The sequence below is a fragment of the Hylobates moloch genome, unplaced genomic scaffold, assembly GCF_009828535.3.
Source record: "Hylobates moloch isolate HMO894 unplaced genomic scaffold, HMol_V3 SCAFFOLD_2, whole genome shotgun sequence".
In the NCBI taxonomy this organism is placed as follows: domain Eukaryota; kingdom Metazoa; phylum Chordata; class Mammalia; order Primates; family Hylobatidae; genus Hylobates; species Hylobates moloch.
The window spans coordinates 162,259,399-162,277,123 of NW_026652277.1; the positions used below are offsets into that span (position 1 = coordinate 162,259,399).

The window sequence follows — 17,725 nt, forward strand, 5'->3', positions numbered from 1 at the left end:
CCATGCAAGCCCAGTCATCCCCATTGCCAGTGGTGTGTGCTGAAGGAATAAACACCCATAAATATTAACCCTAACTGGTGGGAGATAAGTATGAATTTAAGGTAGTGCTTGTTGCTTTACTGTGTATGAATCAAAGGAAATTAACCATGTTGTCTTTCTATAACATCTGAACATATTAGAAACACATGCAAAGAACTAAATAGCCTGATAAATTGGCTCCATATCATTATCAGATACCAAATAAATACAGGCTGAATATTTCATCACACTTTGAATATTGACCCTCTCAGTTTAAGAATGAATATATAGAAAAATAATGTGAGCCATTTGTCTATATAAAGTGAAGTATTTCTTGGGAAAGAACGAAGGAAAAAGAGCTAATGTATAGAGCACATTTTTGTGTAAAATCAGCTACCATCTACTATTCTGTTTTCCATACAGACACCAGAAATCCCAAGAATACTAGAAATCTACAAAATCTAGCAACCCCTACCTAGGTTCTTTCTACTTTTGTCACATTATCAAATATTTATAAAGGTTAAAAAAGATATGTTTAGGGGATTTTATAAATATAAATATATATATATAATCCAAGATTCCTAATATATATTTAAATGTTATATGTATAAATATATATACCCACATATATAAAATTCAAGTTTTCTATACCTAAGTTCCTTAGAGTGTAAAAAGTAAATGATTTCTTATTAGATGGAATGGATTCCTTTAAGATGTAATAGAAAAGCAAATTCTATGAAAGATGATATTAAGAAGTAAGAATAACTTAATCGACAAATAGCAAAATATTTTTTAAAACGTTGACAACCAGAAAATTCAGTGAAAGGTGGATGCGGGATGAGATATGACTACTGTACATTTGACAATACAATCAACTATTTAACTCATTTCATAATCTGTCAACTTAAGAAGAATATCTCACTCTTACTCTTCTTCCTTCTTCTCTTATTATATTAGCTAAGGTGTTCTTATATTCAAAATTCCTGAAGATTCATTAAATATGGGCTCATTCAAATTCAAACCATCAACTTTTAAAAACGCTCTCCTTGAGCTACTCTTTGGAAGTAGAAGGGAAATGGGAGGAACAATTTTCTCATAGAATTTTTAAATGCTTCAACTAAGGCTTGCAGTGTGACTTGCGTATGCTATAACTGAATTTCTTTCTGATTGCTTCAGAAGTTCAATATGACAAATAGATTTGCAAATGGCTATAGTATAGTAAATATCAACATCTAAATCTCAATAATGTAACTGGATTTGTCAAGCAGATGCAAAATATTCACAGTTCTTCGAACACTGGAACTGAAAAACAACACTGCAGACTATCTTATCCAAACATCCTTTTCCTATAAATGGAGAAATTGAAGGCCAGAAATGTATTTTTTATTGTATACCTTTTTTCATACTAAATGTAAAAGATGATAGTGAAATCTTTCCAAACACCTAGTTTTCAAATACAGTTTAAGAAAATTTGTGTAAATAAAAAGTCAGATAATTATATTTTTAAATAAACATATGTAAATTTAATTTTAAAGTTTTCTTCAGGTTAAGGGGAAACATTACAATTAGACAAGAACAGCAGATGCAAGATAAAACCCTAAAAATTTATTTATTTTATTTTTTTGGAGACAGGATTTAGCTCTGCTGTCCAAGCTGGAGTGCCGTGGCACCAGCTCAGCTCCCTGCAGCCTCTACTTCCCGAGCTCCAGCGATCCTCCCACCTCAGCCTCCTGAGTAGCTAAAACTATGGGCACACGCCACCACACCATGCTAATTTTTTGTACTTTTTGTAGAGACAGGGTTTTGCCGTGCTGCCAGCCTGGTCTTAAACTCCTGGGCTGAAGTGCTCCACCTGCCTCAGCCTCCCAAAATCCTAGGATAGCCAAAATCCTAAAAATGTAAATGGCCCCGGATCATACTACTGATGAGCTGAATGTTCTTGGGCAAGTTTCTAACACTCTCTGCTTGCACTTCCTCATCTGTAAGAAAGGTAATAACTGTAGTAACTACCACTTAGCTTTGATGTAAGCATGATGTATGATTATCCATCCAAAGTGTCAGGCAACTGGCTAATATTATTACTCTAAGCCATCCAGTGAGGCTTTACTATTTTCATCTTCTTCTTTTCCTTTTCCCTCAAAATTGAATTTCATCTCTTGTAAATAACATTTAAAAAGAATGAAATAAAGTACCAAAAGAGATCATAAAGTGGACTAACCCAAGCCTTCTCAACCTTGGCACTAGTGACATTGTGGGCACTGTAAGATGTTCAGCAGCATCCTTTGTCTCAACACACTAAATGCCAGTAACACCCACCCATCTCCCACTGTGACACCAAAATGCCTCCAGATATTGCCAGATGTATCCTGGAGTGGAAGCAGGCAGCAGAAATCAGTCAAGAACCACTGATCTAACCTGTTTAATTTTGTTCAATAGCTGAAGAAACATTAAGGTCCAAATTAGTTGTGATGTTTGTAAAGCAATGCTTGAGAAAATTGGAACCAAGCCCCAGGTGTCCTGACTTTAGTCTGATCCTCCTCTGAAAATTTCTCTAAGGAAAGCTTTCTTCTACACCACTAACCAGTTGCAAAAAACAAACAAACAAACAAACAAAAATAACGACTCCATATTCATGGAAGACAAGAGAAAGGCACAATTCTTCAACCCTTATATTACTTCAAGCTTCTTTTAGAAAAAAAAATGACCTTCAGCTTGAGACACTATTAAGAAAAAAATTAAAGGCCAATAAAGATGAAGATATTGTTAGAGAACCCCAGGAGGCTCCGAATGAGGTCAAATCTCATGGCAATATTAAAACATTAAGAGGAGTCGTGAACAAACTGCAATGAAACACAAATCATAATCTCCGAAGCAAATAAGAATGGAAGGAGTCCTGGAAAACGAAGGTAAAGAAATAGAATCCCAAGTTTAATGGGAATATTGTAGCAATTGAAAACCACAGAATATTTAGCTTTGTACAGATTGTTTTTAGAACCTGGATTAAATCATTAAAATGTATTTTGAAAGTACTTAGAAAGAAAGCAAGTAACCTCTAAGAGCAAGTTATTATTAGTTATGGCAAAATCAATTTTATTTTCTTAGAACATTACTGGACCTGGAAATTAGGTAAACCCTATACCAGTTGTGTTTCTAACAATAGATTTGACAAGCTCTTACTAATTTCTGTAATACTATACCATGTTTAATTATGATCTAGATAATAGTACAGTGAGGTAGGTTTATAAACTTTTTTCAAAGTGAAAGCCAGTTTATTAAGAAAGTAAAGAAATAAAAGAATAGCTACTCCATAGACAGAGCAGCCCTGAGGGCTGCTGGTGGCCCATTTTTAAGGTTATTTCTTGATGATATGCTCAACAAGGGGTGGATTATTCACGCCTCCCCTTTTTAGCCCATATAGGGTAACTTCCTGATGTTTCCATGGCATTTGTAAATTGTCATGGTGTTGGTGGGAGTGTAGCAGTGAGGACGACCAGAGGTCGTATGGCTCTGTTTTTATGGTTTCTGTAATAAATGAGATTTTGAAGCCTATTACTGGCTCAAACTCTGATGGGCTTCAAAAGTACCCAAGCCTGTTATTGCCTTCAATTGTAACTTTGAATGGCATCACAAAGAGAAAAGAAAAAATGGAGGTGGAGGAGAGTAGCCGCAAAATAAAAATATTAAACCAGCTTTCCTCCTCCAATGCACCTGGGCACACCACTTCACCTCTCAAGGTTATGTTTGCTTCCATAGATTGACAAAGTTGAAAAGATAATCTCTTCAATTTTCTTTAGTTCCAAAAGTGCAGGAAATACACACCAATCTTTGTGTGGATAAAGATTAAAAATGCCTTAAATCAGCTTCAGTTTGAACCTTAAAAGCTTTTCAAACATTTAATTTTTTTAAATAGGACCAAAAATAGCCCAAGGGTATTTGCTAGTTGACTTCCTGGAAAAACCATAGTTTATTTTTATTTATTTATTTATTTATATATTTTGAGACTGAGTCTCCTCTATTGCCCAGGCTGGAGTGCAGTGGCGCCATCTCGGCTGGCTACAAGCTCCGCCTCCCGGGTTCATGCTACTCAGCCTCTCGAGTAGCTGGGACTACAGGCGCCCGCCACCACGCCCGGCTAATTTTTTGTATTTTTAGTAGAAACAGGTTTCACTGTGTTAGCCAGGATGGTCTCGATCTCCTGACCTTGTGATCCGCCCACCTCAGCCTCCCAAAGTGCTGGGATTACAGGCTTGAGCCACCGCGCCCAGCCAAAAACTATAGTTTAAAAAATTGTTGACAAAAATAGAAAACCGATAGCAGAGAATTGTGTTATATCTATGTATCTAACATATGTGTCTAAGTATCGTATCTAATGTCAAATGTCAAATCTACTAACCGTACTGTGGTTATCATCAGAAAAGAAACCCAGCTTTAGAAAATGGTAGGGAGTTCCAAAACTGCAAAGGAGATATCTTAGCAAGCAAGTAGGCTGGCTTTGTCACAATTCTATGGGTGCTAGAAATAGACAGTGTGACTCAGTGGACCAGAGAAAACCACTTACTACAGCACAGTAAACAGCGTAAGTATCAGCATGCTAACGCCAGTTCCTTTGCCTTTATGTCTCATGATGTGACACAATGAACCCAAATTGCTGCTACACATACAATGAGTTGCACAGCAGCTGAGGAGTTCAGAGATATGGGCTCAGTGTCTTTTGTAGCAAGCAGTAAACAAATCAATACTCCTTCCCCAGGAGCCAGAGTCTCAAAATGCTGTGGTCCTCATGTGGTCAGGCAGTAAAGGTTGTTAATTGACTATGACTAGCTGTAGAAACAAATCAGGGTGAGAAGATGATTAGATCTTGCAGTTCAGCTCAGTCAGTAAGAATGGGCAGGGTTATTCAGTGGACTGCCTCTCCCAATAATTCATGTTCAGCCTAGCATATTCTTGGCTGAACTTAAATTTTTATACGATTATGCCACCCCATCAGCAACTTGAATTAGACATATTGACAAGGACTAGGACCAAATCTGTTTCCACTTATTTCAGTCAGTACTGGATTAGGGCTGTTGTCAACAGAATCCCATCCACAGGATGAGGTCAGTCTGCAGTATTGACCTCCACCATGCACTCCAGAATCCCAGACCCAGTTAAATAAATCACAGAGAAGACTAATAGGTCGAATTTCAGATAAGCACCTACCTTCCTTTCTTATGGTATGCATGGATTGCTCCACCATACCGTGGATATTAATCCAAACACAACAGGAACAGTTGGCAACCATACAAATTCTCCCCCATTCAGCCAGACTGTAGTCTAAGGCCAATCAATGACCCATTTACAATCAGGGAGCTAAGACTGACGTGCTGATCTTCTATGGTTTGTTCCATCTCATTGGCTAGGGTAGCTAAACTTAAGAATAGTTTCCTGGCTTGTCTCTAAAATGTGGACTCTGATGCTGGGGAACAGAACCATGTATCCCTCAGGCAGGACAGCCCTCTTTACCTAGGGGACTAACAAAGGAAATGAAATCCAAAGAGTGGTGCCATTGCCAATTATTGCAAGGACTCAGAGATGAACCAAATAGCAACCCCCACATGCTCCGGTGGATGGATATCCTCTGGGTCACTCTCTCCCACATATGAACGTATAACTTGATTTGGATCACCATGACCTTGGTTTGGTTAAGCTCTATGGGCAGGGTCGCCAAGTAGTTGTCACCTGGACAGCCCTACATAGCATGACTCAAGGGCACTCAGTGTCAGGAGAAGCACATGAATCAGTATGAGCTGTCTGAGTGATTGTGCAGGTAGAAAGAGTGATTCATTTTGGGGAGCTGACTTTGATACACCAGGCACAGTAGAATAATTCTGGACCAAGCAGGCCAACAGGAGATTTTCTGATCCCACAGCACATGGATGAGGATGATAAATCCAGCTGATAAATCCAGCAGTGGTACGGGTTGGCAATCAGAGCTGCTGCTTGTCTCTGATGGACCATGCGATTATTTTGCCAAGTGAGAGGCTGGGATTCAGAGACAAAAAGAGCATTCATTATTCCCTCCTCTGAGCACCTCCAGGGTCTAAGGTGTTCTTTTCCCCAGTGAAGTGGGGAGTGGTGCCAGGGAAGCAGTGAGTCCAGAATGCCAAGGGGTGCCTCCAGGTGGAGACTGTTTCCCTTTCCAGAATCCTGGAATTGAAAAGGGCCCCCTGGGTGGTCTGCTGCAACAACCTGCTACACTGACCCAAGTGTCACCTGCAGCTTAGGTCCCCCCTCTAAGATCTAAATACTCCAATTAAGTGCCAGGCTTCCTTTCTCTTAGGAGAGCCATAGAGCAAAGAATATTTTCTTTACTATCTAGGATCAACTTTTGAGTCTTAGTCCGCATCATTTTGGAGATTTTGACTTGGGTGGCTGGTACTGTATCTTATCAGAATTAAGAGCCTTTCTGGGCCTTCATGTGATTTAGCATTGGCTAATTTTATTGAGGCCTTTCAATAGAATGTCATCAATATAGTAAGCCCAATTTCTCTGCAATAAAAAAAAAAGAAAGAGAGAGAGGCTTGTCCTGTGTTTTGACCAACCTACTGGTGATAAATAACAGGGAAATTCAAGTAGTACTGCAACAGCCCAGTAAACATGTTTTAGAGGGTCAGCCAGGGAAGGGGTCTTCATCTTTGGGTGCAAAAGGGATTGAGAAAAATACATGGCCAAAATCCAAAATGGCACACCAGGTGCTATCAGAGGGAATTGACTCATTTACAGTCACAATGTCTGTAACAGCCAGGACTATAATACCAACTAAATTCAGTTGGCATGATCTAACACAAGCCTCCAGATTCCCATTAGTTTTTTTTCACTGGCCATACAAGGCTGTTACATTGAGATATTACATTTTTCATTAGTCCCATTGTATTTAAGTCCTTGGTCAAGGTTGTGGTTTCCTTTTCTCCTTCTGGAATTCTAATTAAAAAAAAAAAAAAAAAAAAAAACTTAGAAGAGAACCAAAGCCAAGTTGTGATCAGTTGTGCATGCATCCTTCTATCCCTCTCTACAAATGGCTCTTTCAATCACAAAAGTCTCTCTTGGACATCATGAACATTTACAGAACAAGAATGTAAATTATCAATACCAATTACACATTCAGCCCTAGGAGCCTCAAAAGTAGTAGATAACAGGGCTCTAAACAGCTCTGCCCAGTGGATACAGTTACTTCCTTTCCCATATTTTGGTATCAAATCTGGGTAATTAAATGTGTGGTCCTTACAAGAGAAGGACCTCAGAGAACCTAGTGCAGTCCCTCAGGAGAACCTAGTACTTAGTCATTTGAGCATGGATATCAAAAAGAAACATAAGGCGGTGCAGTGGCTCAAGCTTGTAATCCCAGCACTTTGGGAGGCTGAGGTGGGTAGATCGCTTGAGCTCAGGAGTTCGAGACCAGCCTGGGCAACATGGTGAAACCCCGTCTCTACCAAAAATACAAAAATTAGCCAGGTGTGGCGGTGCATGTCTGTGGTCCCAGCTACTCGGGAGACTGAGGTGGGAGAATTGCCTGAGCCTGGGAGGTGGAGGTTGCAGTGAGCGGAGATTGTACCACTGCACTCCAGCCTAGGTGACAGAGTAAGGCTCTGCCTCAAAAGAAAAAAGAGAGAGAGAGAGAGAGAGACATAAGAGTTGGACCCCTCCTTCTCTCCTCTACCTCCATTGTTCCCCCCATCAGGTGTAATGCCTCTGATTCCTCTTGGGAATGAAGAGAGCTTGTCCTTAAAGGAGTCTAAATCAGGAATAGAAGTTTAAAATCAGACAGTAGAGGTTCTGAGGGGGTGATTTGCCCTGAGGCAGCAACCTGGCTTCCCCCTCCATTAGAGGAGGATTGATCTCCACAAAGGAATCTGGTTCTATAAAGGAACGTAGAGTTTCATCTGTGTAAACAACTAACTGCCTCCCTAGGGCCCACCGTCGCTGGATATCTGGACTGAGTTTCTTTGGGGATCATCCGATCATTCCCTTCTTTGGGAGCTCCTGTTTAGTAGGCATGCCCACATTGCCTTATGATCAGGTCCCTTTGGAGGGGCTTGGTTTTTCCCATCCTGGGCTTTGTTTTGGATTGCAGAGACCTTACCTGGTTTAGGGAGTAGTGTTTTTATCCTGGACATCTAGGGGCCCTAAATCAGCACAGCTGCCAGTACAGGATCTCCTGGCAAGAAAAGTAATGGAGTCCTCAACCTTGGAGGGAGAAACGCAATCTTAAAAATGCATTGGTTGTGCTCTGGGTGAGGGTTCATCATCAAAGCTGTCATTCTGTCCAGGACACAACAAGTCTAGGGCAGCTTCAGCCCTCAGGCTTTAAATAGCTTCCTCCATGGGGTTTCATGAGATTTTACTGACTTAAGAAAATCTTCTTCCGTTGGGCATGGTGCCTCATGCCTGTAATGCCACCACTTTTGAAGGCCGAGGCAGGTAGATCACTTGAGGTCGAGACCAGCCTGGCCAACATGAGAAACTCCATCTCTACTAAAAGCACAAAAATTAGCTGGGCGTGGTGGCACATGCCTATAATTCTAGCTACTCAGGAGGCTGAGGCATAAGAATTGCTTGAATCTGGGAGGTGGAGGTTGCAGTCAGGCAAGACCATGCCACTGCACTCTAGCCTGGGTGACAGAACGAGACTCTGCCTCAAAAAAAAAAAAAAAAAAAGAAAGAAAAGAAAAGAAAAGAAAAATCATCTTGGATTTACCATAGTGTAGTCACTAAAACAGAAATCCAGGGTAGCAAAGCTTATTGTGGGACATGATTCTATCTCAATGACATAATTTGCACAGTGTTTTAAAATATAAGGTCCCACATGAGACAGCCTTGGTTCTGCATGCTCTAACGCATAACCTTTCTTATTCCTTCGCTACACCAATGCAGCAGCCAAGTGTCCAAGAGCCCCTCTGTCTGCTGATCAAAGCACCCCTGGACTTCTTTCCTTTCTCTCTCCCCATGGGTCTGCATCTTGGTACTCTCTGTGGGAATACATTGCCCTTCAGGTGTACACATTTGTAACTTACAACTTGACACCGTTGTGCTTTCCTCCCTAATGGAGACTGGAATGTTCTCTCCATCCTCTACCCCATAGATGAGCAAACAGAAACCACGGCAGCTTGTTGGATTTTATCCCTCACCTTTCAACCTCCATCTATTGACTCAACTCTTGTTCATCAACAGGTAGGACAGAGGTGGACCACTCGCTGCCCACCTTCTGCACCATTTGGGCCAGAATATTTGCTACCAGACCCAGGGAGTTCACAAATGTCCCTGAACCCAGCTTATGAGTTCTTGCCTTTTTATTCTTCCAAAAAGTTGTCTGTCTTGGCACCCTGCACTTTGTGCCACTTTGAGAAGAATTTCAACCTCTTAGAAGATGGCAAGAATAACAGAATTCCAAAAGAGATGACTAAGCAAGCAAGTAGGTTGCTTTGCCACAGCCCTATAGGTGCTGAAATTAGACAAAAGACTCAGGCAATTGACTACTCAAAGCACAGCAAACAGCAGAAGCTTTAGCGTAATAGTGCCAGTTCCCCTGCTCCCAAATCCCACAAGACAATACGATGGGACCAGGGACCAGACTGCAGTACACACACACAGTGGGTCGTATCACAGTTGAGGAACCCAGAGCTTAAGTCTCAGCACCTGGGGGAGCAATAAACAAACCTCCCCTATGAGCAAGCAGCCACATCATGGTCAGTGCTGTGGTGGCCTGTGCCTTCTTAATTAATTGCCTGTGTGAACAGCTACAGAAATGATCAGAGTCAGAGGACAGTTAGACCTTGCAATTTGTCAGGGTCAGCAAGGGTGTGCAGGGACACTCCTGGCCATGATGGACTGCCTCTCCCTAAAGTGAGAACGACCTAACCTATTCTTTATTCTCAGAAAACATGTACTGAAATATTTAAAGGTAAAGCATCAAATGGCTTAAAAAGATGGCGTGTGTGTGTGTGTGTCTGTGTGTGTGTCTGTGTGTGTGTATGAGAGAGAAAAAAAGAGAGAAAAAGCAGATGGCAAAGCACATGGATCAAGCAAATTTACTAAAATTAAAAAAAGATCTTTTACCCTTTTATGCTTACTATACAAACATCTCCTTTTCTCCTCAGCAGTATTATAATGAATGATAGCAACAATTATTTGTTAATTACAAAACTTGCTCTATTTCCACAGTCCTCTTTCCTTACTTGAAAATAGCAGGCCACATTTCCATGTGTCTAAGCAAATGTTATTGTTCAACACATATGCCAGCTTTACAGTGGGGATCAGGTAGGGTGAACTTCAAATCAGTTATAGGAAAAAAAATCATTAATTTTGAGAATTGGGTAAAAATAGAAATCTCTTTATCTGGAAATAAATAAGATCAGAAGTATTGAAAAAAACACTGCTTTTCTTTCAAAATTCTGATCAAGTCATAAATGATTTGAGGCTAAAGAGGGAGGAAGAGGGTAAAAAAAGGGGGAGAAAGAGTTTCAATTAAAATGTATTTTTTCAAGGAAATTATCAATAATATCTCTATAATGACTAGTATACAGTTCTTTTCAGTAGCATACACAAATGAAGAGCATATTCATAATGAGCCAGAAGATTATTCATAATGTCTGAAGAGATTGATTAATGTCTTGACATTTAAGAAAAACTGAGGCTTGCAGGTGAAAGTATACATGAAGGTCTTCAGTGCAGTTCTTACGAGCAGAAGATGCTCAACAAATGTGTGCTGCGACCACATCTGAAATGTTCACTGTCTTTGCTCTTTCTCTCCTTTCAGCTAGAAAATCTGGAAGCAGAAACTGCTCCGTTGCCCTAACAGAGTCTCATGCCATTCCGACCTTCACCAAGCTCAGAAGCCACCATGTATGTGGAAGCAGGTTGCTTCAAGAATGTGTAGGAGGCTCTAATTCTCTAGGAAAGTGCCTGCTTTTATGTCATCCAACCTCTTTCCTCTCTGGCCACTCTGCTCTGCACATTAGAGGGACAGCCAAAGTAAGTGGAGCATTTGGAAGGAAAGGAATATACCACACTGAGGAGTCCAGTTTGTGCAAGACACCTAGTGGAAGCAAAACCCACCGTGGTATGTGAATTGAAGTCATCATAAAAGGTGACCCTTCTGTCTGTAAGATTTTGTTTTTAAGCAAATATTTATGACCTCATCAAAGAAAAACCATCTTTTGTTAAGTTCACCGTAGTAACACATAAAGTAAATGCTACCTCTGATCAAAGCACCTTGAAGGGAAGGTCCGAGTCTTTTTAGTGTTTTGCAAGGGAATGAATCCATTATTCTATTTTAGACCTTTAACGTTCATCTTAAAATTAGCATCTGGCTAAGGCATCATTTTCACCTCCATTTCTTGGTTTTGTATTGTTTAAAAAAAATAACGTCTCTTTCATCTAGCTCCGTAATTGCAAGGGAAGAGATTAGCATGAAAGGTAATCTGAAACACAGTCATGTGTCAGCTGTAGAAAGGTTGATTCTCATGCACTGCAAATACTTCCAAAGAGTCATCATGGGGGATTTTTCATTCTTAGGCTTTCAGTGGTTTGTTCCTCAGTTTTAAATGTGCAATTTTCTTGCTCCTATTTAAGTGTTCACAAAAGGTAATAGTCAATGAGCTCATCACTTCATCCATGCAGGAAGTCAAGCATTTAAATGTACTCTTTATTTCTCACTGGTTTCTCCATACTGCAGGCTCCCCACATATTGTTTTCTTTTTTTTAACTCAGCTCAGAATCCTTATGCCTTTTGAATCAGTGTGATAAAATGACAGATGTTTTTGTTGATTGCCAGAACAGTTTAAACTTTTTTTAAATAATAAATCCAATAAACATAATCTCAAGACAGACTCAAATGACCATATAGAAAAGTGTGTCATCTATTTTTCAATCCTGTGTAGTTACTTGGATGTGAAATATTAACCATGGCCCAAAAAATATTTTCCTGAAGATTGTGTTTATATAATGTCATCATCAGTATTTTGGTCTTTTTGATCTCTGCTAAATGTCAAGATTTCCTTTGTAAAGTGTCAATCTTCTAAGTAGTTTCTCTATGACAATTCTCCTCTTTAACTGATTTTCTTTGTTGTGAAACACAGTAGAAATTTGGCAATCACCCATTTTACTTGATCTAGGTAGACAGCCAAGTCGGATGGCCCATGCCGAGAAGCTTTCCATTTTGAACTTTTGTCAGCATTGATTAAGTGAATCAAATACCTTGTAGTTACCTATGAAGATACAAGTAAAAAACTAGGCTGCTGACTTCTGAGTATGCCTGAGTCTACAATCTGCCAGAAGACTCCATTGTAAAATTTGTATTTCTTCATCAATCTGACAAGGCACAAATATGTGCCAGATATACAAAAGCAATGTTTCTAGAAAACAGCTATCATGGATCAGAATAACTGAATTTACTCTCAGATCTACTGGCTATAGTTATGTGGACTCAACCCATGTATCCAGTAGATGGGAAAAAACAAAAGCCAAAATAAGTGTTTTAATGTTCCCTTCTGATGAAGTTTCATGTTTGCTTGTAATAATCTCCATTTCTCAAATATTATGTTCCATAATAGTCATATATTATGTTTTTTATATTTTCTGACAAAAGTAACTAAAACAAGGACCTTAAAAAGATTTAGAATGTTAAATAAGTGTACTAGTGTGTATATATGTAAATATATACACTACTAGAGCTTCCATAAGTAAAATGGATAATTCAAACAGAACACAATGTAATATTTGTATGTCAATAACTGAGGAGGAAAATTCATGCTTTTCATGGGCTATGATGGTTTCTCCCAAGGGATGACATAGTATTGCTTTTGCTCATCAGTCTGTTTTTCAGCAATCATTGTTTCTGCTTAGTACCAGCTCCTAGTACGAATTATCTGACACGTTGTTGAGAGCAACTTTGTCTTCAACCAGGACCTGATCTATCTTTTTCCACAAATGTCATGTGTGTGAACAAGTTTCTTCCATGTCATCTTTGTGACTCTACACAGAATACACAATAAAGGGAGTTATTTTTAAAATAAGATGTTCTAAAGTAAATAATAAATAAGGGCATTGTCAACGTTTTTCATTCAAAACTATTTTTTAAGGTAAATTTGCTAGAACCACCTTGCAATTCCAAGGCAAGGAGAGACATAACAACCCTGACTCAACTAGACGGGCTAAGGTTTCTGATAAAATCTGAAGATAAAGAAAATGGAATATTCTGCTTTTTTCTTCCTTCTAATTTCACCCTTGCCTAAGGATGAGACTTCTTCCTGGATTGGTATCCCAGAAATGCAGACTGTAGATACGGGGCGGAAGCTTTGTTTCTTTACCTGATCACTTGCTGTGGAAATTCTAGCTTATTGTGTTCCAAGTAGTTAGTGGTCTTTTCTCCTTCAGTCTCCACTGTCATTTTGCTCCTTCATCCCTCTTTCCTTGCCAATATTAGAAAGGAAAGAAGAGGAAAGAGACTCGGCTGGGGCACTGGTGAGTCTCTAGGACCCTGCTATCCTATCCCAACAGGGCTATCAGAAGGAGAACTCCTAATTTGGCCATTTGAAACACTTCTCAACATTGAAATAGACAGTTGCAGTTTTAAAATAAACTCTTCTAAGACACAGCTATGAGTAGGTAAGAGAGCATTCATTTCCTTCAATAATATGACTGTGTTGATAAAACTGATATCCATTCACTTGCAAATTTTATTATTGAAAAAGTCTCACTTAGCTCATTTAATATTACCCAAAAGATGCTAACAAATTCTGTTTCCCACATTATCACAGCATGCCCTTTACATCTCAGGATCCAGGCAAAAGTTGAAATTCAGAAACATATATATGAAATGTAAGATACAAAGAAAACACCTCTGCAAAGATTCCGACCACATTTATCAAAAAGTCCCCAAAGCATTCAAAATCTTTACTTAAGTCAAGTCTATTTATATGTTTAAAAGCTAAAAACAAGATCTTTTTGGTAATGCTTCAATTAAATGTTTTATCTAAATAATGTGGAAATGATAAGATGCATACTGCATCTCTCATATAATAAAGATAATCAGTTTTATATAGACATATTCTCCATCTACTGGCAATTACCAAGATAAGATGGCACTAGAAATTTCTCCCGCTTACGCCATGAATACTGCAGAAGCTGATACTATCTGTTATGGTTTTACAAATTCTAGAGGGTTCTAGCCAAAGCAACCTAAGAATAGGACATGGTAGCTTAAGTTTTTCAGCTTCTCAACTGGCCACACACACACCCAAGTTGTGGTTGTACAATTCTGGAGGTCAATCAGAACCAAAAAATCTGTTGCTGGAAGAAACATTATCCTCTTCATAGAAATATCCACCAGCAGAAAATTGGTTTATCAAGGAATCCCTACTGCCCTTGTAGAAACATCAAGATTCTTGCCTGGATTCTCAACATAAGTCTTTACTCACAGGCCTATTGCTTGGGCTCAGGAGAAGAGTGAGAACATGAAAGTTAATAAATGCCTGGGCCACTACAACTCTAACCACTGTGTTTCCCCCAGTTTGATATGGTTCAGGATACATAGTCATAGAACAGGGCATGCAGATTGCATTTAAGACCACTGCAAGTAAGGTCTAAGGCAAAAGTCAATTAATGAGTCCAACTCTGGGACATCCATTTAAGAGCCATTTAATCCATTTAATTGCAAATAATTTCAACCCATAGTCAGTGTTCTTCACTGTCATCAAAAATATAAAAAGTACAAGGAATTGTGTACATTACAAACTGCTCCAGAAGTAAAACCAAATGTGGATAGCTTTGTGAGTGCAGTGTGTGGCAAATGTTCAACCTTTTGTTATGCGATACCACCCATATCGAATACCATTCTTAAAGCAGTAGACAGATGAGTCAAGTTCAATTTAATGCAAACAATATTACTGTGTCCTAAGCGCTTCTGTTACCGGAAAGGGGTCTGATCCAGACCCCAAAAGAGGGTTCTTGGACCTCATGCGAGAAAGAATTCAGGAGTAAAGTGAAAGTGAAACGGGTCAGGATCAATGGTCTCGTTGTCTAAGGTGTTATCCGAGCTCATTGTCTCACAACCAAGAAAATTAAGGAGCATGGCCACAAAGGGTGAGGTTGGAGCAAAAGTTTAATAAGCAAAAGAGGAAAGCTCTCTACAGCAGAGATGGGAGCCCACGTGGGTTGCTGTTTTTACAGCTGAATCCAAAAGCTTTTTTTTTTTTTTTTTTTTTTTTTGAGATGGAGTCTCGCTCTGTCGCCGGTTCACGCCATTCTCCTGCCTCAGCCTCTCTGAGTAGCTGGGACTACAGGTGCCCGCCACCACCCCCGGCTAATTTTTTTGTATTTTTAGTAGAGACAGGGTTTCACCGTGGTCTCGATCTCCTGACCTCGTGATCCGCCTGCCTCGGCCTCCCAAAGTTCTGGGATTACAAGCGTGAGCCACCGCGCCCAGCCTCCAAAAGCTTTTATAAGAAACTCCTCTCATCTCTGTAGCTATTTGAGTAACTTCTTTTATCTGAAAAGCTGTCTGTACAACTGCCTCTATCTATGCAGCTATGGGGTGTCTCTAGGCAAGCACAAAGCATAGCTTCTCTTGTATAATTGTGGGTTTGTTTTAAGTAAGCCACTTTCCTCCCTGCAAGTTCCCACGGAGTAGAAAAAAGGAGGAAACTTTTTCCTGGGAGCCCGCTAATCACACAGTGAACAAAAGGCTTCTATGCTGGGCCTTACTTTCTAACAGTGCAGCAGTTATAGTCTGAGTTTTCCTCAGGCTGCTCCATTTTTGCCTGTAGCTATGATTTTTCAGGCAGGCTGCTTCTCCGAGGACTAGTCTTAGCTGTTTACCTAACTGATTGGTCCTTTTCTTCTCCCTCAAAAGCAAGTTTATTAAGAAAGCAAAGGCTTCTCCGAGAACTAGTCTTAGCTGTTTACCTAACTGATTGGTCCTTTTCTTCTCCCTCAAAAGCAAGTTTATTAAGAAAGCAAAGGAATAAAGAATGGCTACTCCATAGGCAGTGTAGCCCCAAGGGCTGCTGGTTGGCTATTTTTGTGGTTATTTCTTGATTATATGCTAAACAAGGGGTGGATTATTCATGAGTTTTCTGAGAAAGGAGTGGGCAATTCCCAGAACTGAGAGTTCTTCCCCTTTTAAGACCATATAGGGCAACTTCCTGACATTGCCATGGCATTTGTAAACTGTCATGGTACTGGTGGGAATGTTTTTTAGCATGCTAATGCAACATAATTAGCGTATAATGAGCAGTGAGGAAAACCAGAGGTAACTTTCATTGCCATCTTGGTTTTTGTGGGGTTTGGCCGGCTTCTTTACCACATCCTTTTATCAGTAAGGTCTTCGTGACTCGTACCTTGTGCCAACCTCCTGTCTCTTCCTGTGACTTGGAATGCCTAACCTCCTGGGAATGCAGCCCACTAGATCTCAGCCTTATTTTACCCAGCCTCTATTCAAGATGGAGTCACTCTGGTTCAAACACCCCTGACACTTGAATTACAAATATAAGGACCATTGACACTGAGATTTTAAGGGAGGAAAAGCAGATTGACAGTGGACTAAAGGTACTTTTGTAGCAAGGTACTTTCCACGCAATATTGAATAAATGCAGTGTATACATTTTTAAAGAAATTTTAAGAGCTCAGAAATCATTAAAATTAAATTTATCAATTTTTGAAAGCATCTTCTGACTCAAATATATGAAAAGATTATTCTAGACCCTAGGCAGATATTCAGAGAAAGTTCAATTTTCTAGGGGTTTTTCCCATCATGCATTTTATACAAATTTAATAATATATTTTTTCAACTCACTTTGCATTTCCTGTTACCTTGTACTGAGAACTTCATTAAAACCTGCACTTGAAATTGCAATTAAACTTTACAAAATCACAGAAGAAGTTGTTTTCCATAGGTATGGGGTGGGATGTTAGAGCTCTAGACATTAATTCCTAGGAATCGCATACCTATGGAAAACAGTCCTCCGACCTCCTGTGACACATGGGGTGACCCCTTCCTTTTTGTCTCAGTCTCAAAAAACAGTAAGTCTTTAATCCATTTGCATCAAAAAGTACTTCATATGCTCGAAACTAAAGTAAAACTTTAATGCAATACACTATTATGCTCCTAGAACATACTACTGGGTCTCAGACAATGCAGAAGGGAAGAGCAAGGTAAGAATCCAGTAGAAATAATAAAGGGCAAGGAAAAAAGATGAAAGCTTACTCATATTAACCATTCTACCATTGGAATTATTTGCCAACACACCTTGCTGCTACGAAGAGAAAGTAGTTCACCTCACTACCTTTTATCCAAAGAAATTATCTCTAAAAGCACTCAGACATTTTGTAGAGGAAGTAGCCATCTATTCAAAGTTGTAAAGGTTCTGTAGAATCGCTCAGACCAGGTACAGGACCTACCGAAGGCCACAGCCAAGCACAGGCAGCTACATTAGACAGTTTTACAGCTCTGTATTTCAGGAAAACTTCTGTCCTGTGAGAGCAACACAAAACTCTACCAGTTTTTTTATTAGTGTAAAAATTGCCCAATATTAACCAGAGCAGCCCAAAATGTTTCAGGGTAAGAATAGATATATTTATATTTTTCAGATGATGTATCTTCATTTTCGATTTTGAAAGAACAGTAATACTAATTATATCCCATGTAAGGGGCTACTGACAATTTTGATGGTAC

At 39.5% G+C, this 17,725-nt stretch overlaps 1 protein-coding gene across 1 annotated transcript in view; it reads left to right on the forward strand.

Annotated features, from left to right (window-relative positions):
* OPRM1 (opioid receptor mu 1) overlaps positions 1-10,985 on the forward strand; it is a 75,334-nt gene extending 64,349 nt beyond the window's left edge. The window contains exon 5 of the mRNA XM_032160897.2: positions 10,811-10,985. Coding sequence (XP_032016788.1) covers positions 10,811-10,849 — 39 coding nt within the window. The 3' untranslated portion in view covers positions 10,850-10,985. The remainder of the gene's footprint in view (positions 1-10,810) is intronic.
* Positions 10,986-17,725: the final 6,740 nt, after the last annotated feature.